Raw genomic sequence first — 25,953 nt, 5'->3', positions numbered from 1 at the left:
CGGAAAAAGAGTAAATAGAAATGCAGCAGATTAAAAAGTAGGAAACAAGACAGACCTCTCTGGCTTTACCATTCTCCATCACCCTCTGTCAGGGTACTTGCTTGAAGAGTGGGAGGGAAAAACCAAACACCACATCCCCAGAGAGAAGAGCAGGTGTGTCTATTGTAGGACAGCTCTATTATGAGAGCAAAGAACACAGCTCACGATTCAGAGAGTTTGGTGTACAGCAGCCCTAACAGTGAGGGTAAAGCTCATAGAGACTGGGATAAACCTGGGCTCCCTGCTTTGTACCTGGTCAATGGCATCTGGGTTTTCAGACACATCAAAGATGACAGCTGTGGCTCCTCGCTGCACTGCCCGCTTTGCCTGCAATGAGAAAAAGATAATGCCCCTTTAACACCTCCCAAAAGGGAAATGTCCCCTCTGCCCCCTAACTCTTCCCATCCCAGCAACCAGTGCCACTGCTAGGCATAAGAAGACTAGGCATGCTTAGGGCCCTGAACAGCTCAGGGGGCTCTCTATTTGCTTTCTTAGTGTGTATGTATGGGTGTGGGGGGGTTATTCCTGCTTTGGGCCCCCAAGGGGCTAGTACTGCCTCTGCCAACAGCAGCCTACTCTTTCCCACTTTCACATGCCGGGCAGGACGTAAACATGATTTAAATGTTGTTTTTATTTCCATATAATCAATTCAGAAGGCAACTGCAAATGCAGGGATAACTGAATCTCTAGTGCAGGGAGGAGCCAACCACTCCAGGGCATCCATGGTGCCCTTCCCAGCCCCACTCTTGCTCCTTTTGAGCAAGTTAATAGTCTCAGATGAAATTTAAACTTTTTAAAAAATATTTCTTAGAACTGAAAAAATTAAGTAACCTGGAGAGAAGCCCCCTCCACAGACCACATAGGAGGGAGGGAGTGCTGTGGGGCTCCAGGAGAAAACCTTTTCTGCAGTGAGGAAGAGGGAAAAGGCTTCACCTTTGGCAGGTCTATAAGGAGACAGGGCCATTACACATGTCACCTTTAAAGTCTCCTAAATTCATTCTCTCTCTGCAGTTGTGACAAATTCTGTCCAGTGAGTGTGTGTATTCCTCAGATGTTTTGAAAGGACAGTGCTATGTCTGTCCACTAGAGGTCAGTCTTACTGCATGCAGCATCTCCACCCACAGAAGATCGATTCTATTTGATTTGTGAAGGGTTTATACCAAGGGACCATAATTCAGAATTGGAGTGACCAAGAGCCAGCCGGGGACACTGTATGTATTAAAATCCTCTGGGATAGTGAAATGGGAGCTGCAGTCACCTTTCACTGCAGCTTCTGTAAGTGTCTCTGCAACCTCAACTGAAATGCTGTCCTGTAACTTCCTACAACAAATCAGCGCTACACCTCCCATTCAGGCATCCATGAAGGACTAGGTTTCCCCCGCTTCCTCCAGAAAACAACAACTGTCACGGTAACAGAGAGAAATCACAGGGCCCTGACCCTTTGTAGAGAGACCAACGCAGCAGGTGTTTAAATCCAACAGGAAATAAACAGATGGTACAAACATGACTTTTATGGAGTAATACTGAGGTTTTACTACATGAAAAAAATTGGCTGCAAGCGTGAAGGTCTAACTGGTCATTTTCTCTGCTCCATTCTCTCTTTATTGAGTTTTCATTTAAAACCTAATAAAACACATCAGACAGCACCTGAGGGAAACCAGCTCCCAAGAAAGGGTCTCTGCCTCAGCCCAGCAAATATTTATCTCCTTTGAAGTCGGAACACCTGGCTAATCGCTAATAGCTGTTGGGAATGAAGAGCAAAAAGGAATCTGATCTAGTAACGCTCTTCTTCTTTGCCATGGAGATGTGCCAGTGAAGTGGCAATTCACCCAGGATTGCCCAGAAGGGTTCTCTTACAGATGCCCAGCACTTGCTCAAATGTTTTAGGGATGTAGACTTTAGAGCCTATTAGAAAGCAGTTCTTTCTCAGTGTGCACGGGTCACATGTGAAGAGCTTTTGATCTCTGGAGATTATTATACTTTTGAAGTGTGTCTGGGTTTGGTTCATTTTGCATAGAATGGTGAACAAGCAGATTTACAGTAGGTAACCCAATAAATTACCAAAAACAAAGTTTGGTCACTTATCACTGTCTTGTAGCACAGAATCATAGAAGTTAGAAGCCACTTTGACTCTGAAAGAGAGCATCCACCCAGAGGTTTCATGCAGTTTAATTAATCCACTTTAAATTCACTGCTTTAGCTCATTTGAATTAAATTTCCTGAGGTCCCTGTGTAGACAAGATCTTATTCATAGGTTCTTCTTTTAGTTATAAGGAGTACTCTGCAGACTTGAGAAATTTATAATTATTTGATCCTGAGACTCATTAGGTACAATTTTGGGTTGCTGCATCTTGACTTTTTCTCCCCCGGTACATGCTAAAGAACAAAGAGGCCCAGTAGCTCTTGAATGTCAAACTCTTACGCCTATATTTTCTGTAAGCTGAAGATGACAAAGAACCACAATGCCTCCAGCTACTAGCATCTGAGTACCTGTGGGGCACCACACACCCCTGTGGCATATTTCCAGATAGCATGTTACAATATCTACTGCCTGTTGCAGCATTAGCGCACCACTGCAATAGCAAGCTCCTCTTCCACAGACAAATGAGAGGCTCAGCACAGCACAACTGGTATTTTCTAGGCTGGCTGGCATGAGACTTGGGGGAACCAAGGGATGTTACAGCTACGTGAAGAGTAAAAGCTGAGAAATGCTGCTGTATTAGTCCACAAAGCAGCACCTACTTATAGAGCTGCTGAGCAATGGTACCATAAATCCAACCACTTTGCCAGGAACAAGATTAGAACAGCTGACATCCTGACTTGAGTGCCCCCACCCCACATCCAACTTCTCTGCATAAACTTTAAAGCACTCAGCTCATTACAGAAAGTGAGTCCCAGGAACATATTACAATACCAGCTTTAATTCCTAACCTTAATAGTGGTATCGGGGCATAAGTAACATAGGACCACGGCCCTGGTCCAGGAGATACAGCAAAGCTTTTGATACAGTCTCCCACAGAATTCTTGCCAGCAAGTTAAAAAAGTATGGATTGGATGGATGGACTATAAGGTGGATAGAAAGTTGGCTAGATTGTCAGGCTCAATGGGTAATGATCAATGGCTTGATGTCTAGTTGGCAGCCGGTATCAAGCGAAGTGCCACAGGGGTTCGCAGGCAAGGCACCCAGGCAAAGGCAGGATTTTGCTAGGCCCCAGGCAAAGGCAGAAAAGTCAACTTTACTTTTAATTCTCACTTGTCGCTTTTTCCCTTTCTCCACCCTTGTTATTCCTATTTCCATAAAGCTGGCCACCCAAGCACAAGGCTAACAAGCATGCTGGTCAGCTACTGTTCCCGAAGCATGAGTCAAAAGTATGACACAAGTAACCCTCCATCAGTCTACGGACTGGGGACTGGAAGCCCTGTCTCAAAAAGTGCCCTGTTTTCAAACTGAAACTTTTCATTCCAAAGGAAATTACATCTCTCTCTCTCATGGGCGGTGAGTTCTATGGGCCCGTGGTGCCCAGGCACCAGGAATATTCCTGTCCCAGGGGCCTGGCTCCAGCAAAGATTCCTACCTCCCCCGCCCACACACACTCCCCCCACGCTTCCCCTCGGCCCCACCTGCCGCCCCCAGGCGATTTAAAACAGCCCGGGGGCTCCCACCGCCACCCAGCAGCGCAGCGGGGCTGAGCGGCTTCCTGCGTGCTCATTCCACGTGGCTGCCAGCAGGTCCTTGCAGCCCGTGTGAGGGGGTTGTGCCGCTGGGCGCTGCCCCCACCCCAAACGCCCCTGTGGCCAATGGGAAGCTGCAGGGGTGGTGCCTGGAGACAGCAGCATGAGGAGACCCCCCCCGGCCTGCCCCGCCTAGGAGCTGCTGCCGGAGAGGGTGCCCCAGGTAAGCATCGAACCCCCCATCCATTTCCAGAGCCTGCACCCACACCCCCTCTGCAAACACACCTTTCAGCCCCCAGACTTCCTCCTGCACCCCCACCCCTGCATCCCCTCTCACCCCCAAACTCCCTCCCAGAGCCTGCACCCCTCACCCCCTCCTGCACCCTGCCCCCTGCCCAGAGCCTGCGCCCAGCACCCAAACTCATTCCCAGAGCCTGCACTCCAGACCCCCTCCCCCACCCATACTCGCTCCCAGAGCCTGACCTCTGACCCCTTCTACACCCAAATTCCCTTTCAGAGCCTGCACCCCAATCCTCTGCCCTAGCCCAGAGCCTGCACCCAAACTCCATCCCAGAGTCTGCATCCCAGACCCCGTCCCCCACCAAACTCCCTCCCAGAGCCAGAGCCCTCACACCCCCTGCACCCGAACTCCCTCCCAGAGCCTGACATGTCACCTCTTCTGCACCCGAACTCCCTCCCAGAGCCTTAGGCAGGTGTGTGTGGGGAGCCTGCGGGGCAGAGGAGAGGGGGGGGGTGTTCTGGGCACCACCAAAATTTCTACAAACCTGCCACCCCTGCTCTCTCTCTCACACACAACCTCACACACACACACACACACACACACACACACACACACACTAAAGGCTGAAAAGGTGAGGGGCAGCACAGTCACTTCAAAGACTGGGGATTGTTTTCTTTGCCTGCGTTTAGATTCTGAGCCTAAGGGTGAAAACAGACCCAATGTGTGAACTAAGCTATTACAGAGTCTGACTCATTCCATCTACACAGACACTAAAATCAAGTCTCTGACCAAGTTACCAACTTAATAGAACCACAAGAAGCAGATTAGAAAAAGGGGCTCTCCTCACAGTAAATATAAAGGAAGTGTAATTCAGTTCAACAGTGAGATATGAAAGCTTCAGATGTGGAGATATAAGTGGGTGTTAGAGCGGACTTGGATGCGGGCAGAGTGCTTTTACACATACAATACACATGCATACACTATGGATCCCATTCCAGCATTCTGCTCAACTCCACTCTCCATAATTTAGTTGTCGCTTGGCCTGACCTTCCAGGTTTCCCTGGCAAGAGATCAAAGAGTGGAAGCCACAAACACACCACAGAATGCAGTCTCTCTCTCTCTTCCCCTGCCTCCACCGCAGCCTCTCCCCTTCTGGTTCCTTTCCTTCCCCCGTCCCTAGTTTTTAAAACCACAGCACTTTGTTGAGAAGCAAGCGAGTGTGAGCAGGCTGGGGCCTGAACACAGGCATATTCTTCATCTGATTTTCAGCTCTTTCCCTTAGCTCTGTGAAGGTAACTAAGCAAGAGAAACCTTCGCACCTGCACTGCAGGACAGGGAGGAGCAGGCAGCTGCATGTCTTCCACCCCACAATAATAAAGAGAACTCTTTAAAGTTGTGGGGCAAAGCCTCATTGCTTCCACAAAGGCCTCTCTTCCCCCCTCCTAAAAACATCTTGATGGATAATTAAAGTCATTAAACCTTTGAAAGTTTCCTATCTGCTGCTTACTCAGAGCCCTCCTGCTTACTGAAGATGCAATTTAAGCCTCACTTAAGAAGATACTACTTCATAAAGTGCCTTTCAGCATTAAAAATAAATAAAATATCAGTTAATGTTTGAAGAGTACTTGCTACACTTAAAAAAAAAAAATGTAGCAGTCAAAATGTAAACCAACAAGAAAGGTACAAGCTCAAAAGGTAGGAGGTTACTGCACAGAAGTTATAACACGCAGAGTCAAACAGCAACACATTTCCTTAAGTCTCAGTTCACACCCAAATGACTTTGGCAGAGTAAAGCTACGCTGTAGATACATATCAACCTATACTACTTTTCAAGAGCATTAGAGTTAAAAACAAGAAAGAAATGGCCCCCCCCTTTCCTCTTCCCAAAAGTCAGAACCCTCGGAAACAGAATTATTGTTGTAGTTGTCACACAAGGTACCAAACTACCTTAACTCTGCCTTGTAGAGCGGGCAGCCTCCCATGTTCCTTTATCTGCATGTGGAGTATGAAAAATATATACCACAGAAACTGGACTAAGATCTGGTTATCACACATGTCTGCCATAAGAAGTGTGATATCTGGCACCATTCTAACTTTTGCCCTTTTTAAAAAAGTGCTCTGATTTAATTATTTGAGCATTTGCGTGGTTGCATATAGAGAGAGATATGCTAGCTCTGTGTATAATATTTGGGTACTTAGCAGCCACATGGAATCATAGCTCCTTTCAGGCTGAAGCCCTAGGCACCTGAGATGCTGACTACTCTCTGCTCCTGGTAGGAATAGGCATTTAATGAAGACTACGGAATGACTGTCTTTAGCATGCTGTGTGTCTAATCAGGAATCTGTAAAGTTCTACATCTCACTCTAATAAATAAAACCATAAACATCACAGTCATCATATGAATAAGATTTAGGAATTCTCTACCTGGCAAAGTCAGGTCACTTGGTGTCTTGCTTGACAAACTGAACCTTAATTCCACCATTTCCTGTGATTCAAACATTTTTTGGGAGGGGAAGGGAGGAGGGGAAGGGGACATTATTTGGGTCTTTTTTTTTTAAATTTTTTTTTTAACTCCAATATTCTTGTAAGATAATATACATTCACACAACTGGTTTGGGCTTGCAACCCTAACTCCACCATAAAACTTAATTGTGGGTGTGGAAATTGCCTTAGCATCATTAAAAAAACCCACCAAGGCCCACTGGACAGGAGCCATTTCCAGCAAACCCAAGAAAGCTGACAAGAGCAGAGGCCTAACCCAGCAAACGTCTGGGATAGAGAGGATGAGGAAGTGAGGCAGAAGTCTCCTCTTCACCACAGTTCCTACCTTCAGTTCTTTGGCAGAGAGTCATCTCCAGAAAATCTCTGTAGGCCCTTGGATCAAAGTTGGCAGACCCTGGAATCTGTGGAAGGGCAGGGCCATCTGTACAGAGGCCCTGTACTCCTGCCACTGGCTCGGACCACTAGTCACACTCAAGTCCCTGATGCTGGCTGACTTGGGTCCCAAAAAGGGGAGTCTGAAGAACAGTAGATATAGCCTGCAAGCTGGCATTACTTTTCCCAAGAACTTCCACAGAGCTTGAATGGGGGTAATATGCCTGCTCTCCAATCCTGTCACCCCTATCTCTACCCCTCCCCAGCACTGACCCTAGTCCACATTGAGGAGGCGGCCTCTATAAGGTCCGGGCTGGAATGCTGCTGCAAAAGGAGCTGAAGCCTGCACATGTATTAAGAGGGGTGTAATGTGGCATGTGATAATTTTCTTGTTACATTCACATACAGCAAGTGCATTTCTATACACCATCTTAGTTGAGTAGGGCACAGTCATACCTCAAGATGGGATCCAGAAGCTGGGACCATTTACATAGCGGTCCTGTGCTTGTCCTATACCTGTATAAATTAAGTTGACTGTACTGAATTCACTGGACTCTAATTTTCCCCTCTTGTTGACACCTCAATTAATTGTACTAACGCAGCCCCAGTGAGGAGGAGAAAGTCAGAACCCAGGTATAGAGGAAAAACCTTTAGGTATGATATTCAGAGATGCCAAGTACTTATGCAAAAAGAAAAGGAGTACTTGTGGCACCTTAGAGACTAACCAATTTATTTGAGCATGAGCTTTCGTGAGCTACAGCTCACTTCATCGGATGCATACCGTGGAAACTGCAGCAGACTTTATATATACATAGAGAATATGAAACAATACCTCCTCCCACCCCACTGTCCTGCTGGTAATAGCTTACCTAAAGTGATCATCAGGTGGGCCATTTCCAGCACAAATCCAGGTTTTCTCACCCTCCACCCCCTCTCACAAATTCACACTTTGGATGGGCTATCACCAGCAGGAGAGACAACTCTTTACACAATGTGCACGATAATCAAGTTGGGCTATTTCCTGCACAAATCCAGGTTTTCTCACATCCCCCCCACCCCCATACACACACAAACTCACTCTCCTGCTGGTAATAGATCATCCAAACTGACCACTCTCCAAGTTTAAATCCAAGTTAAACCAGAACATTTTGGGGGGGGGGGGGGGGGGAGGAAAAAACAAGAGGAAACAGGCTACCTTGCATAATGACTTAGCCACTCCCAGTCTCTATTTAAGCCTAAATTAATAGTATCCAATTTGCAAATGAATTCCAATTCAGCAGTTTCTCGCTGGAGTCTGGATTTGAAGTTTTTTTGTTTTAAGATAGCGACCTTCATGTCTGTGATTGCGTGACCAGAGAGATTGAAGTGTTTTCCGACTGGTTTATGAATGTTATAATTCTTGATATCTGATTTGTGTCCATTTATTCTTTTACGTAGAGACTGTCCAGTTTGACCAATGTACATGGCAGAGGGGCATTGCTGGCACATGATGGCATAGATCACATTGGTGGATGTGCAGGTGAACGAGCCTCTGATAGTGTGGCTGATGTTATTAGGCCCTGTGATGGTGTCCCCTGAATAGACATGTGGACACAGTTGGCAACGGGCTTTGTTGCAAGGATAAGTTCCTGGGTTAGTGGTTCTGTTGTGTGGTATGTGGTTGTTGGTGAGTATTTGCTTCAGGTTGCGGGGCTGTCTGTAGGCAAGGACTGGCCTGTCTCCCAAGATTTGTGAGAGTTGCGTTCCGCATGGCTGAGGTTATGGGGCAAGAGGGATTCTAGGTGGACTCCTCCTGAAGGTCAAAACAGCAGACTGGACTTCTACATAGAGTGCTTCCGCCGACGTGCACGGGCTGAAATTGTGGAAAAGCAGCATCACTTGCCCCATAACCACAGCCATGCGGAACGCAATGCCATCCACAGCCTCAGAAACAACTCTGACATCATAATCAAAAAGGCTGACAAAGGAGGTGCTGTCGTCGTCATGAATAGGTCGGAATATGAACAAGAGGCTGCTCGGCAGCTCTCCAACACGAGTTTCTACAAGCCATTACTGAGAGTTACCAAAAGCAACTACAGCATTTGCTCAAGAAACTTCCTGAAAAAGCACAAGATCAAATCCGCACAGACACACCTCTGGAACCCCGACCTGGGATATTCTATCTACTACCCAAGATCCATAAACCTGGAAATCCTGGGCGCCCCATCATCTCAGGCATTGGCACCCTGACAGCAGGATTGTCTGGCTATGTAGACTCCCTCCTCAGGCCCTACACTACCAGCACTCCCAGCTACCTTCGAGACACCACTGACTTCCTGAGGAAACTTCAATCCATCGGTGATCTTCCTGATAACACCATCCTGGCCACTATGGATGTAGAAGCCCTCTACACCAACATTCCACACAAAGATGGACTACAAGCCGTCAAGAACACTATCCCCGATAATGTCACGGCTAACCTGGTGGCTGAACTTTGTGACTTTGTCCTTACCCATAACTATTTCACATTTGGGGACAATGTATACCTTTCAGATTAGCGGCACTGCTATGGGTACCCGCATGGCCCCACAGTATGCCAACATTTTTATGGCTGATTTAGAACAACGCTTCCTCAGCTCTCGTCCCCTAAAGCCCCTACTCTACTTGCGCTATATTGATGACATCTTCATCATCTGGACCCATGGAAAAGAAGCCCTTGAGGAATTCCACCATGATTTCAACAATTTCCATCCCACCACCAACCTCAGCCTGGTCCAGTCCACACAAGAGATCCACTTCCTGGACACTACAGTGCTAATAAACAATGGTCACATAAACACCACCCTATACCGGAAACCTACTGACCGCTATTCCTACCTGCATGCCTCCAGCTTTCACCCTGACCACACCACGCGATCCATCGTCTACAGCCAAGCTCTGCGATACAACCGCATTTGCTCCAACCCCTCAGACAGAGACAAACACCTACAAGATCTCTGTCAAGCTTTCTTACAACTACAATACCCACCTGCAGAAGTAAAGAAACAGATTGATAGAGCCAGAAGAGTTCCCAGAAGTTACCTACTACAGGACAGGCCTAACAAAGAAAATAACAGAACGCCACGAGCCGTCACCTTCAGCCCCCAACTAAAACCCCTCCAACGCATTATTAAGGATCTACAACCTGTCCTAAAGGATGACCCAGCACTCTCACAAATCTTGGGAGACAGGCCAGTCTCTAAGGTGCCACAAGTACTCCTTTTCTTTTTGCGAATACAGACTAACACGGCTGTTACTCTGAAACCTGTCAAGTACTTATGGCCACTCTCTGCCCAGTTGGTTTCAGCAGAGTATAACTCTGTTTATTGATCACAAGTTCACACAATGAATAGGACAGAGATAGCAGACAGCATCTCTGATAGTCACAGGTGACATCAATCTGCCATGCAGAAATAGCTTACACCAGGGGTAGTCAATAGGCAGACCATGGGCCAAATCCATATTGCCAGACGCTGCTGAATGGAAATCTTTTTATTTACTTACCATCATTATTGTTGTTTTTTATTTTCTTGACCAAGAAATTTGGACCTTGACAAAAATAATTGACTTCCCGTGGCCTAACTTTGCACAATCTGACTGGGAAAAGCATGATCTTTGGGAGTAGAGAAGGTAGAGTGCAAGTTTGTGGCCATTCACAGCACTGTAATATTACAGAGTGATTCAGGCAGGGTGAACAGCCTGCTAAGGAAGGAAAAAAACCTATCCTGTTAATTAGCAATAATTGCAAGGGAAATGCAGACGACATTGTTCACAAGAGTTTAATGATGATTTTGTAGCAATGTCATGAAGCTTCTGCCAGTAGTGAGTGATATAGGTTGCATTCCAACATCCATCCTAACCCTTCTTTTTTCAGCTGCTTATAAACAGATTCAACAAATTCCATTTGGACTGAAATTTTCTCTATGCTTGGTTGAAACCCCCAAGAGTTTTTCTGAAAGTATGAGCAAAATCAGTGCAGCTATTCTGCACTGTGACAGTGTGTAAGCCCCTCTTCCCCTACCCCCCATACTTCCTCCTTTTCTGAGAAAATATTTGTATTCCTCATGAATTAAAAAAAAAGTAAAAATTAACTAGTTTAGTACTTTCAATATTAGGACCATTTAAAGTGGCATTTTCACATCTGTACAGTAGATTCTTCTACTTGTTTTTTTGCCTTTGTTGAAGGCCATCAACAGCTCAATGGTTAAAGATGCCTCAGATAATGCCACTCTAGTTTAGCATGAGCCTGGCAACTGTGCACTGCAATTTAGCAGTACTTTTCTCCTGAAAAAGCACAGAAGAAAATTAAATGTAAAAATCCACAGTGTCTTGTTTGTTAATGGTACTATATAAAACACAATTATAGCTGGCAATGCTGGAAAGTTACGGGTGAGAAATCAAGCACTCAAATGTCAAATCGTAAAAGCTAAAGGTTCTACTGCAACCCATTAGAACTCATCTCATATGAAACCCAGACCAGTAAAAATGTGGCCATGTATCAATTAACTTAACAAAGCCAAATATACTCCAAAATAAAACCATCCTTTAGATCAGTGATACTCAGACCTCAGCGGTTCAGGAGCCAAATTAGCAATCTCCATTACCCAGAAGAGCCATGGTAGTGTGAATTAATTGTTTCATTTATTATAGTACTTTATATATTTTAATTCCCCCAGCAAATAAGTTTAACTTAGTGCAAGTTGATAACTTAATTGCTTAACATAGTAAAAGCATCCCAACTGGTTAATAATTAAATCACACAGTGTTTTAATATCTTGTGCTGCAAAGAGACACATTAAAGAGCCACTTGCGGCTTCCAAGCTGCAGTCTGAGTATCATTGCTCTAGGTTATCTAGTACATTCTTCCTGATTATTGCTGTATATTTAGGGTCAGATTCTGTTTTCAGTTACATTGGTGTAAATGCAGAGTAACTCCTTTGATTTAAGTGGAACTACTGTGGATTTACACAACTGTATCTCAACAGACTCCATCCCTTAAAACTGTAAGATCCCTGGGACAAACCTCTTTATTCCTTTGTGTTGGGAAGAACACATTGTCAGCAAGTAAACTAATTGCTAACAACATTACCTAAGCCACTTTATACAGCTCTATAATTTTCTATTCCTGTTTTCCATTGTAACTGAAAATGGCAGCCCCTTTAAGGACACTCACTGCTGTCGAGTCACTCTGCCCTTTAAGGAAAGGGAATTGTAGGTGATTCAGTCTCCAGGCAGGGACTGATGGCAGGTGTACTCCTAGATGGGTCATACTACAGAGGTATCATTCTGCTTGGACTCAATAATAGGGAGGAACTGACAGGAGGACCAGCTGAGAAGAACCGGAGGACTAGCTGAGAGAAACCTGCAAGGAATGGGAGGGGCTGGGAAGCTCTCCAGTCATACAGCCCTGGTCTAGGACTGACTGACCCCACAGGAAGCGGACCAGAAAAGGAAGAAAAGTGGTTTGGAGTGAAGGGGACATGTTGCTCCACCATTCACACCTGGAACCCAGAGATGAGCGATGGGTCAGAATCCCCTAAGCTGCAGCAGCACCAACAAGAGGGACAAGCAGATGCCCCCAATAGAAGGAGAAAGAGATATTGTATCTGAGTGCCTAGTGAGGAGCCCGACAGGACTAAGTCCAACCAGGGTTGAAGGACCAGAGAGAGCAGAGTGAGACTGTTTTGTTTGGACTGGTGATTTTGTTGATCCCAGAAGGAGGGCAAGGGGAGCGAGCCACACGTTGTTTCAATATCTCGATACAGAACGGTTCACCTCTAGATGGCTGGTTTAAATCCAGCCCAATTTGGTAGTGAGTGAAAGTTATTACCATCTGATGGTGGTTCAGTGCGCCATGTGAAGAGAGTTAATGGGTCTCAGTCCAGGTCCTGGTGAACAGAAATGCTGGTAGTGTGAAGACCAGACTAAAAAGACCTGATAATCAGTTCAGCATAATGTGTAGAAAGATTTTAAGCTGATCCTTAAAGAAGTTGGTAAATGTAACAGCTGCCCAAGGCAGCGTGACATTAGTTTTGTTAGAGTTGATCAGTAACTGTTTTTAGAAGGAACAGAAATAAGAGAAAGATGCCAAGGGCCAATGGAACAAAAAGCGGAATTAGATAGAAGCTTCTAAGCTAAACAGTTAATATTCTATGTTTAGCTGAAGGATTAAAATTGGAAGTCCCAGATTCAAAGATGAATGTATGCAGAGGGTGAAGCGCATGTGTTGCATAAACCTTTACAGTGGTCTTAAACCTTAGCTGCAAATGAAAGTCATCCTGGTCCAGTTAAGGTTTTAAAATGTTTTCATTCCCTTAGAAGATATCACACCATAGAACCCGGAGGGGACTGAAATAATGAAGGCATTTTAGAGTTCTGGGTCAGAGAGGCCTATTTGCTTTGAATCCCCCATTGGTGATCATCACTCAGAAGGATACAGAGGAAATAATCTTGTCAGGTTAAGATGGAGAGGCATTGCCAGACAGCTTAATTTAGAGGAAAGGAAGAAGTTGAGAAAAAAAGCACAAGACAGAAGTGTGGGGAGGGTCCCAGAAATTAGATCTTCAGTGTTACTGAATCTCCTCCCCAAATCTCAAATGCTTGGGAAACTTCCAGGAATATTTTTGGGATGGGAAGGGAAACGGGGAAAGTGCTGCACACCCTGATGCAGCTGCGCCACCGTAGCGTCTCTGGTGAAGAAGCGTTATGCCACTGGGAGACTGCTCTCCTGTCAGCATAACAACTCCACCTCCACGAGGGGTGGAAGCTGTGTCAGTGGGAGAGCGTCTCGTGCCGACATAACGCCAGTGTGAACACAGCTTAAATCAGTGTAACTTACATCACTCAGGAGGGTGTCTTTTTCACACCCCTGAGCAATGTAAATTACTCCAACTTAAGCGGTAGTGTAGATCAGCCCTAAGTTGCTAGCCTTAAGGAGGGGGGAGGGGGAGAGCGCAGGAGGGGTGTGATGCCTTTAGTGAGAAGACAGTCTCAATCTCAGCAGCAAGAGGACCTGCCAGACAGTCCACTGGCTTCTTTTTAGGACTCAATCAAGTTCCATTAACTCCAATGTGATAGGACATAAGAAAGCAACAAAAAGCCTGTGACTGACCAACATCAGCACAGCACTCTGTATGAAGGCCCTAAAAGCTTGCAGGATATAAATAGTTGATTATGTAAGAGGCAATCTCTGCGTTCCACCTTCTGGCACGGCTTCCACCCTACCAAGTATGTCTTTCATTATGCAACACTGGTGAAACCAAGTTAAGAAGAAAAGTTGCCTTATGGAGTCTCCATTAGAAATTATACCAACCCCACTAACCTTCATTCATTCGATTTAAGTCCCCAGTCAGACAAACTTTGATAGTCAAAACTTCCTCACATTATGCAGGTCATATTTGTATCACAGCTCAGGACACCCTGATCTGGAGAGCTGTAGGGAAATAAGCATGTTACAAATTGAGAGAGGGACTGAGCCCTGGGAACAGGAGGTAGGGCAAGCAAGGCAGACAGTTAATAGCTCTCTTTGTTTAGTCTTACATTCATATAGAAATAGCAACAAATTTCAAATTAATAAGAGGGCAATAGGAAGACTTAGTTATTAGAAGTGGCTATTTGGTTACAGGGTGACATAGCCAGCGGAAGGGGAAGAGGACTGAAGTACAAGAGTTTGCACATGATGCAATGTGACTGCATTTTAAAAAACAGACTGTGTTTTTTAACTGAAGAAAAACTCATCTGCCACCCTTCAGTCTACCTCCACATACTGTTCTCTTTGCATATGTTGGGCCCGATACAACTCTGATAATCAATTACCAAAAGTTTTGGGGAGCCAGAGGGTATGCCAACATGAAGATAGATGGAATAGCAGTTTAATACACTTATCTTTGATGCTATCGCAGCATATCTGGTTCAGAAGACAATTCAGAGAAGAGTGTGATGCTCTATTCCCTTGAGGACACTACCCACAGCACAAACTCAGCCAGCTAACATCCACGCCATCAGGTACAGAGACAACAGGTCTGGATATAGAATCAGATCTTGGTTCTGTGATATGTCTGAAATGACTGGTAGCTTGAATGGGGGTTGAATTGATAGGTACCTTCAGTTCCATGTACCAAAATTAGCATACCCATTCCAGAGCTATTAAGGTGACCTGGGACATGTTCGGTTTTATCTTTCACAGAACTCTGGTGATTAGAGGGATCAGTGGAAATGCACAGAGCATAGAATCATAGAATATCAGGGTTGGAAGGGACCTCAGGAGGTCATCTAGTCCAACCCCCTGCTCAAAAGCAGGACCAATCCCCAATTAAATCATCCCAGCCAGGGCTTTGTCAAGCCTGACCTTAAAAATTTCTAAGGAAGGAGATTCCACCACCTCCCTAGGCAACGCATTCCAGTGTTTCACCACCCTCCTAGTGAAAAAGTTTTTCCTAATATCCAACCTAAACCTCCCCCTCTGCAACTTGAGACCATTACTCCTTGTCCTGTCCTCTTCTACCACTGAGAATAGTCTAGAACCATCCTCTCTGGAACCACCTCTCAGGTAGTTGAAAGTAGCTATCAAATCCCCCCTCATTCTTCTCTTCTGCAGACTAAACAATCCCAGTTCCCTCAGCCTCTCCTCATAAGTCATGTGTTCCAGACCCCTAATCATTTTTGTTGCCCTTCGCTGGACTCGCATGTTAGTGTGCCACTGAATGAGAAATGCCTCAGAGGGAGCCTGGGCTCATTCCTCTCCTGGAACAAAGTATGACTTTTGTTGTTGAGATTGGTTGTGAATAGGTCCATGATGGGAGCATCCACTTCTGAAAAATTTCTAAAGAACTGAACCCGTGAGAGATCTTTCATGGAGAGAAGAGCATTTTTTGATGGGTGGATCTGCTAAGTTATTTTGAGTCTCAGGCAAGTGCATGGCTACCAGAATGATGCAATGCTATACACACCATTACCATAAGAGAATGGTCTCTTGACCCAGACGAGATGATCTTGTGCTAAGTACACAGACGAGAAGGGGCATCACTATAGTATTTTTCTGTTAAAATATGGGTGGTTGTGCCATGAATTAGTGGTCGAGAGGACCTACAAGCTAGAAGAATGGCTCTGAGTTCTAGTTGAAATCCTGCCAGAAGGACTTCAGACCCTGTCAGCAGATGAGCCAAACGTGCCCCCAATCCTGTTTGGAGGAGTCTGTCACAAGAATGTTTGTTGGAACTGGAGACATGGTCATCACACCCTGGCTGACACTTGGCCAACCAGAGTAGGGTTGACATGGCATTTTTGGGGAATGCCTAATTACTACTACTTCCTAATTTTGCTGTGTCTGTTTGGCTGATAGAGACTGACTTCAGGCATCCCTGAAGTGGATGAGATGCAACCTGACATGGCATCACATAAGCGAAGAGGCCACATGACCCAGAAGACAGAGGCTCTCTCTGTCCTTGGTTGAGTCTGAAAATCTGATAAGATAACTCATGGTGCTGAACCTGCCTTGAGGGAGATAAACCCTTGCTAGCTTCTAAATGAGAAGTGTCTCAATAAACTCTATTGACTGAGGACTGATTTGTCTCAATTTATCTTGAATCCTACTGAGAAATTTGGAGGACCAGCTGAACTGCCTCCATGATCTGGTTGGCTAGAATGAGGGAAGTCACCACAGGTAAGGAGGATACATTGTGCAAGTTTTGTCTCCACAGGTGAGCCACAAATGAGTCACATTTGGTGAACATCTTTCTTGCTATCAAAAGGCTAAAGAACAGCCCTCTGAATTTGTAATGTATGTCCATTATGAAATGCAGGTATTTCCTGTGAGATGCAAGGGTGGAATTGTGAAAGTTCACATCTTGCTAGTCAAGAGTCACAAACTAATTTACAAGATCTAGGGAGGGGATTATAGAAACAAGGGGACTGTTCTGAACCAAAACTGATTAATGAACCTGTTCAGCCATCTGAAGTCCAGTATAGGATGCCATCTTCCTTTCTTCTAGCAAAAATAATTTCAGATGAGCACCACTTCGGGGCGCTCTTTGAAAAGGATCTACAAATTAAGCATTTTTCAAGCACATACTGCTCCCCAAGGCAAAATAAAACCAACCTTCCCGCCCCGAACATTTAACATACCTATCATTTAAGGACATAGCTACCTCACATAGCTGGACAGGTTTTAAACCATGGAGGTGCTTAGCTTGCGCCATAGGGACAGTGCCATGGTACTGAGGTAAAAGGGAACAAAAATGTTTCCTTTGTTTTAAAGTCAGGCTATTAAATAACTATAGGAGCTAGCGCTAACAGGGAGAACGAAAAAGCTATAGCTATAGGGTAGCCAAGGAAATTCTGTCTTGCTGCCACAAGTGGTAAGAAGGCAGTGAGTGATGGATGTGGCTGCTCCACCCTTTACACCCTTGAGTGAAGGGCTTGAGAATATGCAGGGAGCATGTGTCTTGCTCCAGTGAACACTGTTGACCAAAAGAATCCAATCTCATATGCATGAGTGCCTAGAGTGGGATCCATGCAGACTCTCTCTTTCTTCTTTGTGCCTTCCCTCTGGTGAGAGAGTAGCAAGTACCATCAATAGAGGATGGTGAGCAAAGTAGTTCTTCAGTTACGGACCGAAGCACTGCTTACCTAAATCTGGCATCTGAATGACAGGCAAGATCTAATGCACACTATTCCAAGAGCCTATGTTATCAGCTTGGTTGACTGATGCTGAGGCTGGAGGTTTTACTGCCTCCCTGGCAAAGTAAAATTTAAGTGGCTAATACTGGCAGGCTTTGGCATGAAAATCCAGTCAGATAGATTTGGGCCTTGCCCAAACACATGAACCACCACACAAGTGTCCAGTTCTGCAAAGATGGAAAAGAAGATCCCACATCACTTACAGGCCTTCTTAGACTAGGCTGGCCATGCCACCTGTGTGGCCTCAGCACCCTGAAACTGTGAATGGGAAAGAGCTCTCTTCTGTCTTCAGAAGAAGGGGTTGGAAAACAAAACTAGATTAAACTTTTAGTTAAGTACAGTATAAAGATCTGCTAAGTAGAGTGGTAGTGAGAGTCCTTAAACTTTTCACAGTGAAAGAAGAGAAACGGAGGTGAGCAGGGGAAGCATACCGATTATACACTCAGATGTTGGCCATAAACATCATATGGGGCAGCTCCAATGATAGAGGTTTGGTTTGGCAGAGGTTCCATGATTAACACCAAAAGTTACCATATCCCACAAGTGAGAATGCACCGGAACAGAAGAAGAAAGACAGATCCATGCTTCTGACTTTTGCTTGGAACAGGAGTCTCTCTTATTTCCAAGTAATATGTTCCCTTTAGGACCTAGGGTGCACATGATGACTTTAAACCATTTTCCACAAATTAGTCTTTTGTTTTTATTCTACAGCTTGGCACCAGTGAGTTATAGAGTGCTGTATCTACATCTGGGAAAAGAAAGAAAAATGCTCTTCTCCGAGACAGTTACCAGCACCTTTTCATTAACTTGATGGTTGGTACATGTAATAGGCACCTCCTATTTGGAAAAAAACAGAAGCAGCCCAGCAAAATCCATTTATTTGTTTAAAAAGGCATGACTGGATTGTTTGATACTGCTTTTGGTTTAAAGCAAAGCAAAACCTTTAAAATACATCCTGCAAGCTAACTGTTTAAGTAGGCAAAAATTTATTAACTCTACATCCCTTTCATTATCCATAATAAATAACATTAGCAGCTGCTACTATTAGGGAAAAAACTGCACAAAGATTTGTTTAATGAATAGAAAAAATCCCGCTCCCAATTCCAACAGATTTACAGTTAAACCTGCAAAAAGGGTGGTGTGTCAGCCACAGGCCAAGACATTCCAGTATAGTAACCTGCGGCATACTGTTTACCTGAGAATCCTGCATGAAACCCACAATGTTATGTCAAATATACTACATCATTAGGGTGGATAAACCCTGAAAGCTTTTCTTGGTCCCTCAAAGCTACCAAGGGTACAAGAATGTGTGAGATATTTGGACAATATAGTCATACGTACTAATCCTGTGTTGAAATCAGTCTCCGTATCACCGAGATTTCTCTATCCAACAATTCTCTGGCAGGATTTGAAAGCCAGACCACAGGTCAGTTTTTCATCTGAAAGTGGGGAATGGAAAGGGATGATATCTAAACTGCTAAAGGCTGAAGTTACAAATTAACCTGCTGACCTGAACACTCAGCTCTGCTATCCTGAGCACTAAAGATTCATCTTCTATACATATGCTATAGATATTGCATATGGGGTGAAGATAGCCAGTACTGGGTAAATGCAGAGTGCACAGCAGTTTTCTATAAAAAATATGAAATCATGGACCATTTATCAGATTCACAATCTCCAAAACCAATCTTGAAACAGAGGCACTTAAGACATAAGTAGTCTAAAAAGGATGTTTGTTTGTAGTTCTGTCTAGATATGTAATCATGTTTACTATGGTGTATACTAATAAGGGCTACAAAACTAAGTGCCTCCCAAATACCCAAAATCTGAAGAAACCATCTCTCTCTCTTTTCCTTCCCAGCCTATAGAAGAAATAGCTTACTTGGTTTACAGTTGAGGGAAAGAAAGAAAAACTTAATAAAGTAAAGTGAAAGTGAAGAAACAGTTTTACATGTATTTAGTTCTGAATATGGAGACACCCATGGTCACTTCTCTCTCATGGCAATGGGTTCCATAGGCATAGGGTCTAGCTCCTAAGCTCACAAACCTTTCCCTGTTGGTTGCTAGTTTTGTTGTTCCAATATGATACAGTTGTTGTGAGGGATCAGAGTCACAAAGGGAGACATGATCTCAGGAAGGTAAAGTCAATCCCATGGCGGAGTCTGAATATCAGGAGAAGGTCCTGGAACTAGATTCTACTTAGTGAGGAGCCCGTACAGCAAGTAGCGCACAGGGGTGATGGGTTCATGGTGACCCAGGCTGCTAAACAGAAGGGCTGCTGCATTTTTTTTTATCATTTGGAGTTTTTGCAGGGTGTGACACTTCATTCTTAGATAAAAGTTGCAATAATCAAATCCACACAAGTGCTATAGCATCTAGTATATTCTCCAAAATCACCTGCTCTGACGTATAGCAGCAGCCAACTCGAAGGAGTCTATTCCATTCTTACCTTGGAACTGAAGGGATTATTTTCTTTCAGAATGAACTACAAACGGCAAACTGGCACCAGGACAAGTAAAAGGAGCGTATGCGTACACGTGCTCTGGTGAACATGCTCTGGTGCAGAGAGGAAGAAAGAAAAGATGTGGACATAAAGATATGGCTGGGAGGAAGGTTTTCTGAGTTAACCTAATCTAATTTCAGTCTTCTATAGCACATGATCCCACAGTATCTAAACTGTGAACAGAGGAAGAGTTTAGGTACCTTCTAACTATGTCAGAGGCATAGGGCAATATGATAAAGCCAGTGCTCCCGCTTCAGTGTTTTCTATAGTTGTGGAGGGCACTAGATCCCTTCTTTCTTAGGGCACCATTATACTAAGGCCGAGCCCTGCCCATGGGTTTTCAGTGTGGTTAGTTTGTCCATACCCTCTTTGTCTGAAAGTTGTATAATATACCCATGCAGCTGGTCACACTCTGGACCTGATCTTCAGTCTATAAGTCAAGATCAGTGACATCACAACACAGTCAATTGTGAGACCTTCCAGCTCCCAAACAAGACAGACCAATGATCTTGATTCAACCATGAAGACTCCGTGACTCCTAATACATTCTGAAACTTGCTAGAGGTCAACAGCACTCCATCCACTGAATGATGAGTCAAGAACCTGGTGAATCATTGTCATTATGAATGAGTCTTGATCATCAACACACTGCCTCCCAAATGGCTCCTTCCTTCTTATTGCCCACACAGTGCCTTAGGTTTCTGATGCTCTGTACTGGCTGATGGGAAAGGAGTAGAACCTCAAGTACTGATGGTGGATAAAAAAGGCTGATACAGACAAATACAAAACCTAATGAATTCCTTAAAGCCTGTATCATCAGCCTTCAATGAACCTACCAAAACTGACCCTCAGGAGCTATCCAGAGTGGTAAAGTGCTTCATCAATCCTGTATGTCAACAACTTGCATCATCATTGAGCACCAACTACTGTGAAGAACTATCATCCTACTTTGTATATACATTCTGGAAGCCTTCTCCAACAGCATGGATGCACCTTCTGCGCATCCACCAACCAACAGCCCACCTGCATTCCCAGAGATCAATACATTCACACATGAAGTAGTTCTGGACAACCAGAGGGAGTCTTGGTCCAAAACTTGTAAATTTGACCTATGCCATTCCTAGCCTGTGAAAGAGTCATAAGCAACTGGTGCCACTCCTGACTGAAACAGCCAGCACCTCTTTCAAAGAAAAAACTCTCTCTTCTTCCTTCAAAACACATATGAAACCCACCTTGGATACATCTGTTCTAACCATCTATCACCTGGTGTTAACCTCTCCCCCTTCCTGAGCGCACACAAAGAAAGTAGCCAAAGGCCAACTGCAAGCTTATTTAATTGAGGGCAACATTCTAAGACCAGCACAATCTGAATTCAGCCCACAGCATAGAACTGAAACCACTTCAGTGGCACTGATGGATGATATCCTGCTCTCAGTGGACAGCAGGCAGACACCCATTCTCGTCCTCCTGGACTTCTGTGCAGCCATCAATACTGCTTACCATGAAATACAGTATCTTGCCTGAGAAGGGGGACAGGGGTCCAAGGTGCTAAAATGATGTGAGTCTTTCCTAGATGGACTCACCCAATGAGCATTAACGGGACACAGCACCTCCACTACTAGATCTCGCACTTGTGGGGCTCCACAAGGATCAATTCTCTCTCCAGTCCTTTCCAACATTTACAAGAAGCCCCTAGGCAAACTGGTCAGACAACATGACTTAAGCATCAGCAATATGCAGGGAAGCACAGCTCTACCTACCCTTTATCGCACACAACCACACCACTACCAGCAGGACAGCCCTGTGCTTGGATGAGATGGGCTCATGGATGAAGAATAGCTGGTTGAAGCTGAACCTGAGCAAGACAGAGGTGATACAGTTGGGCACAAGAAAGCATTTTGAAGAGTTTGCTGTGACGGTGCAGTCTCCTTTGGTGGAAGGTTCACAACCACAATTAGTCAATTCAGTCTGTAGTTTAGGAGTACTCATGGATTCCTTGATGATGGCGAGCTCTCATGTAGCAGAAGCCATACGTAATGTTTCCTGTCATCTCTGGCCAGCTAGGAGACCTTGTCCTATCCTGGCAGACAATGACCTGGCCTCAGTTATTCACACCATCATCACTTCTTAGCTGGACTACAGCAATGTGAATAACTTGGCCTAAAGCCTTCAGCCCTTAGGAACTTCAACTAGTACAGAACGCTGCAGTGCACCTCTTCAACTACACAGGCTACTGCAAGCAAACAAATCATCTTCTCCCTACACTATATTTTAAGTTAAGTTTATGGTCTAGCCCTATATCTTTATGGTCTCTGTGCCCCATTCCTGGGATACCTAAAAGACCCCCTAAAGATTCAGGATGAAGTCCATGGTAAAAACTACACTTATCTGGCACAGAAGAACTCTCTACAATAAGTAAAGTTCACTTGTGTAAGAGAAATTTCTGAGGGGCCAGTTGGAGACTGTGGTATGAATTCCCCAAGGAATTAAGGGTCACCACAAAGCTCACCACCTTCTGCTGCAAGCGAAAGATGCATTTCCTTGACCTTGCCATCTCTAACAAATACATAGAAATATGCATATTTCAAAAAACCCTACCAAAACAAGACACTCCAGTGCATATGCGCTCCAGACTCTGTTGTTTACCTCTCTCCATTATGAAAACTGATCCTTTATTCCTACCCTTTGTTTCCTTTACTGATCCAAGAGTGGAGCTTCCCTCTTATCACATGACCACATAGCTTCCTTAAGAGCCTTTGGTGACGGACCTTATCAAAGGCTTTCTGAAAGTCCAAGTACACTATATCAACTGGATCACCTTTGTCTGGGATACGAAGGTTGTAGAATCCCTGGCACTGAAGGTTTTTAAGAACAAATTAGATAAACACTTGTCAGAGATGATCTAGGTATTCTTGGTTCTGCCTCAGCCCAGGCAGCTACATTAGATGACCTCTTGAGGTCCCTTCCAGCCCTACATGATTTCTATGATGCTATGGTGAAGGCGTGTCACCACTCTGTATACACGCACTGACTTAGCAGCAGTATTGCAGTCCAGTTTTTAAGTACAAGTACCTGCAGCTATATGATTAACATCCGTCTTATGCGGCTCATTCTTGCACACGGGGGAATTTGGTATGTGCAGTGCAGTGTTTTGTAGGGTTTTTGTTTCTTTAATATATACAAGCTGATCTGTGTTTTTCTTGTAGAGAAAAGCAAGAGAAAAGGAAGTATGCTTTTCACTGGAACTGGACGGTGGTAAAGTTTATTATGGTCCTTAATTCCTGAGACAGAATTCATTCCACAGACTGAGACCGGTCCCCTTAGAAAAAAAACTGTCTCCTGAATAGATGAGCTTTACCCTTTTGTGATAGAGAGTTCCACAGAGTCCCAGAAGCACAGTCGTGAGCCATGGGTCCCCATCCCAGAGCTTTAGGTGATCTTTTAGATATAATGGGCCCAGGGGACTTAAATATAAAAGAGAGAGAGCTTTAACTGGACTCAATATTCTATGGGAAACCAGTGCAGAGAGCAGAGGACAGGTCTGACATGTTCATGGTAGCCCAGGTTGTTGAGAAGGCATGCTGCTGCATTCTGTACTAGCTGAAGTATCCCAACGGCTGATGGGTTCATGACCAGTATGACCAACAGTACTGTAGTCAAGCTGGAAGTTAATCAATCATGTTCAACTGAGGCCAGGTCAATACCTCACAGGATGGGATGGAGTCTCTTAGTCTAAGGGTTCTGGGGGGAGGAAGCAAAAGCAGCAGCCATGAGTATGGCAGAGCTAGCATCAGTGAAGAACACAAGAAACTGCGGACTGATTTGACTAATTTTGGATGTGTACCTTCAACACAAGGAGGCTCATCCATTGCTGCAAACTCCTCAGAGTGCTTCTCTGAGTACCACCACAGCTCCACCTTACTTGGATTTAGGTTCAATCAGCTGATCTTCATTCATGAGCTTATCCTGTTCAAGCACTGGGTCATCTTAGTGGTATTGGTATGGTCATAGCAGATGAAGGACAGAGAGAACGGTACGTCGTCTGCATATTGCTGGCACTCGAGCCCCTCTCATTTCACCAGTTCTAATGGCTGAATGTAGAAGTGTAATTTCTCCAAGATTAATCTTTGGGTTTATCTATTTTAGTGCATTCTCTTGGTACTCTGGGACAGCAGAGGACAGCAGTATCTCATGGTCGACAGCACTAAATGCAGCAGAGCGATCCAGGAGGATGAGAATATATGTCAGATGAGGTGGATTTCTTCATAGGAAGAAAAGACTGATAATTTCCATGGGGTACACGAGCAGTGCCAGAATTCAGACTCAGTTTGCTTCTAACTTATGCTTTGTTCTCTCCCATTTTTCTTTTGGATTTGGCAAACTATCTACCAGGCAGCACGTGTTTGGCTGACAAGTTCCGTGGGCATGCTAAGGATAAAGATGCACTGCCCACACTGGCTCAAGGAAGTACTCTGATTTGGTCAGCAACTTTGCATTAGTGACTAATGAAAGATGACATGATCACCTTTTCAAGACATAATGGTGCTTTGTTTTGGATTAGGTTAGTTTCAGGGACCCAAACTGTGGTGGGCCCATGTTGTTAATTTGTTGCTTTTTTCCCCAGAAAAAGGGTTCTTGTTACAAAGGGAAACTGGAAACTTCTTTCCACACAAGCAGAGACATGGCTGTATTGCAAAGGCCTCAGGGTAAGGATTAAAGAAAAACAAAATAGAAACCCTTCCTTCTCTAATTAGGGTCTTCATTTGCCAAAGAGCCATTCCACAGCGGGAGGAATTACATTCAGGCTGTTGCTTGGATAACGTCTCCCAGCAGGTTGGCTCCTCAGAGCAGGCTCCTCTGAGCCAACAATTTCTGGTTACTTGGAGGCAAGCTGCCTATATACTGTTTTAACTGGCCTGGTTTTTGCAGCCGGTATTGCTGAGGAACAGTTTTCTGTTCCGAATGCAGAGATAAAAGCTTGGTTTGGTTTGAAATTCTCCCCACTTTCTTTCTCCCTTTCTTTTTTTAAACTTGGGAATTATAGGTTTGGAGTTTGTGTTATTTCTCTTGTAGACATCAGTGTTTTCCCCCTTAGCCACTTGATTCTCTGCCAGTGAAGGCTGCTGTCTGGAGTCCAGTGATTCAATCAGCCCCTACCTCATCATTAACACTGTGGTGCTGGCGGTCACCGTCCGTTGCTGGTGACAGGAAATCCTAACTTGCAAGAGGTTAACCACAGCCCATAAACAGCCGGGCTGGCTCATTAGTCTCTTAGAGTAAGCCCAAAGGAGCTTTTGGTTGTTTCAACACTGTTCATGGGCTTAAGAGTCTGTGTCTTTGGAGCTCTGAGGAACCAACTTGTCTTCCCCAAAAACAGTAAGAAAAGAAAGATAACTATCTGTCCCATCAGCCAAGCATGTCTCCCTGTTCAGATGCCTGGACACTAAGGTCAGTTCTCTCCAAGCTTTTTGGCACTCTCCTCAAGCTATCCAGGGCTGGGAAGCTAGAAAATCTCTGGAGTATTTTTAAAGATTTGTTGGGAATCAAACTTCCAGATACAGACCTATTCACCAGAAAACCTGTGTACCCATGTCCAGACACTGGCTGACGCACCAGAACATGCACACACATTTTTTTTACTTTCATTAAATGTCTCAGTGTGAATCTCATGCTGGTAACTTAGCACAGCTCACCGCTCACAAACGCGCCTCAGCCCTGAGCTAGAGGGACCATCCTATAGGATAAAAAGGGAAGTTCAGTCCATGCTCTCTGCTGACAAAGGGGACATCTTAGCGCTAATTTTTCTTAATTTGTGAAATGGACACCTATCCCACTTGGAATTAGACCTCTGAACTATACAAAACACAAAATTGTCACATGCTACAAATGCAGATACCCTTAAGTATATCTGCATAGTGTGAAAGTAGA

General features: G+C 44.6%; 1 protein-coding gene across 4 annotated transcripts in view; it reads right to left on the bottom strand.

Annotated features, from left to right (window-relative positions):
* ZNRF3 (zinc and ring finger 3) overlaps positions 1-25,953 on the bottom strand; it is a 220,258-nt gene that overhangs the window by 25,544 nt on the left and 168,761 nt on the right. For 2 of the 4 annotated variants that reach the window (XM_073312245.1, XM_073312242.1), the window contains exon 3: positions 292-366. The exons of the other annotated variants lie outside the window; for them this stretch is intronic. In XM_073312245.1, the coding sequence (XP_073168346.1) occupies positions 292-366 (75 nt within the window). The remainder of the gene's footprint in view (positions 1-291; positions 367-25,953) is intronic. 4 annotated transcript variants of the gene reach the window in all.

This window comes from Lepidochelys kempii, chromosome 15, assembly GCF_965140265.1.
Source record: "Lepidochelys kempii isolate rLepKem1 chromosome 15, rLepKem1.hap2, whole genome shotgun sequence".
NCBI classification, from domain to species: Eukaryota; Metazoa; Chordata; order Testudines; family Cheloniidae; genus Lepidochelys; species Lepidochelys kempii.
The sequence above is the reverse complement of the archived record's forward strand: the minus strand, read 5'-3'. Positions and strand labels throughout refer to the sequence as shown.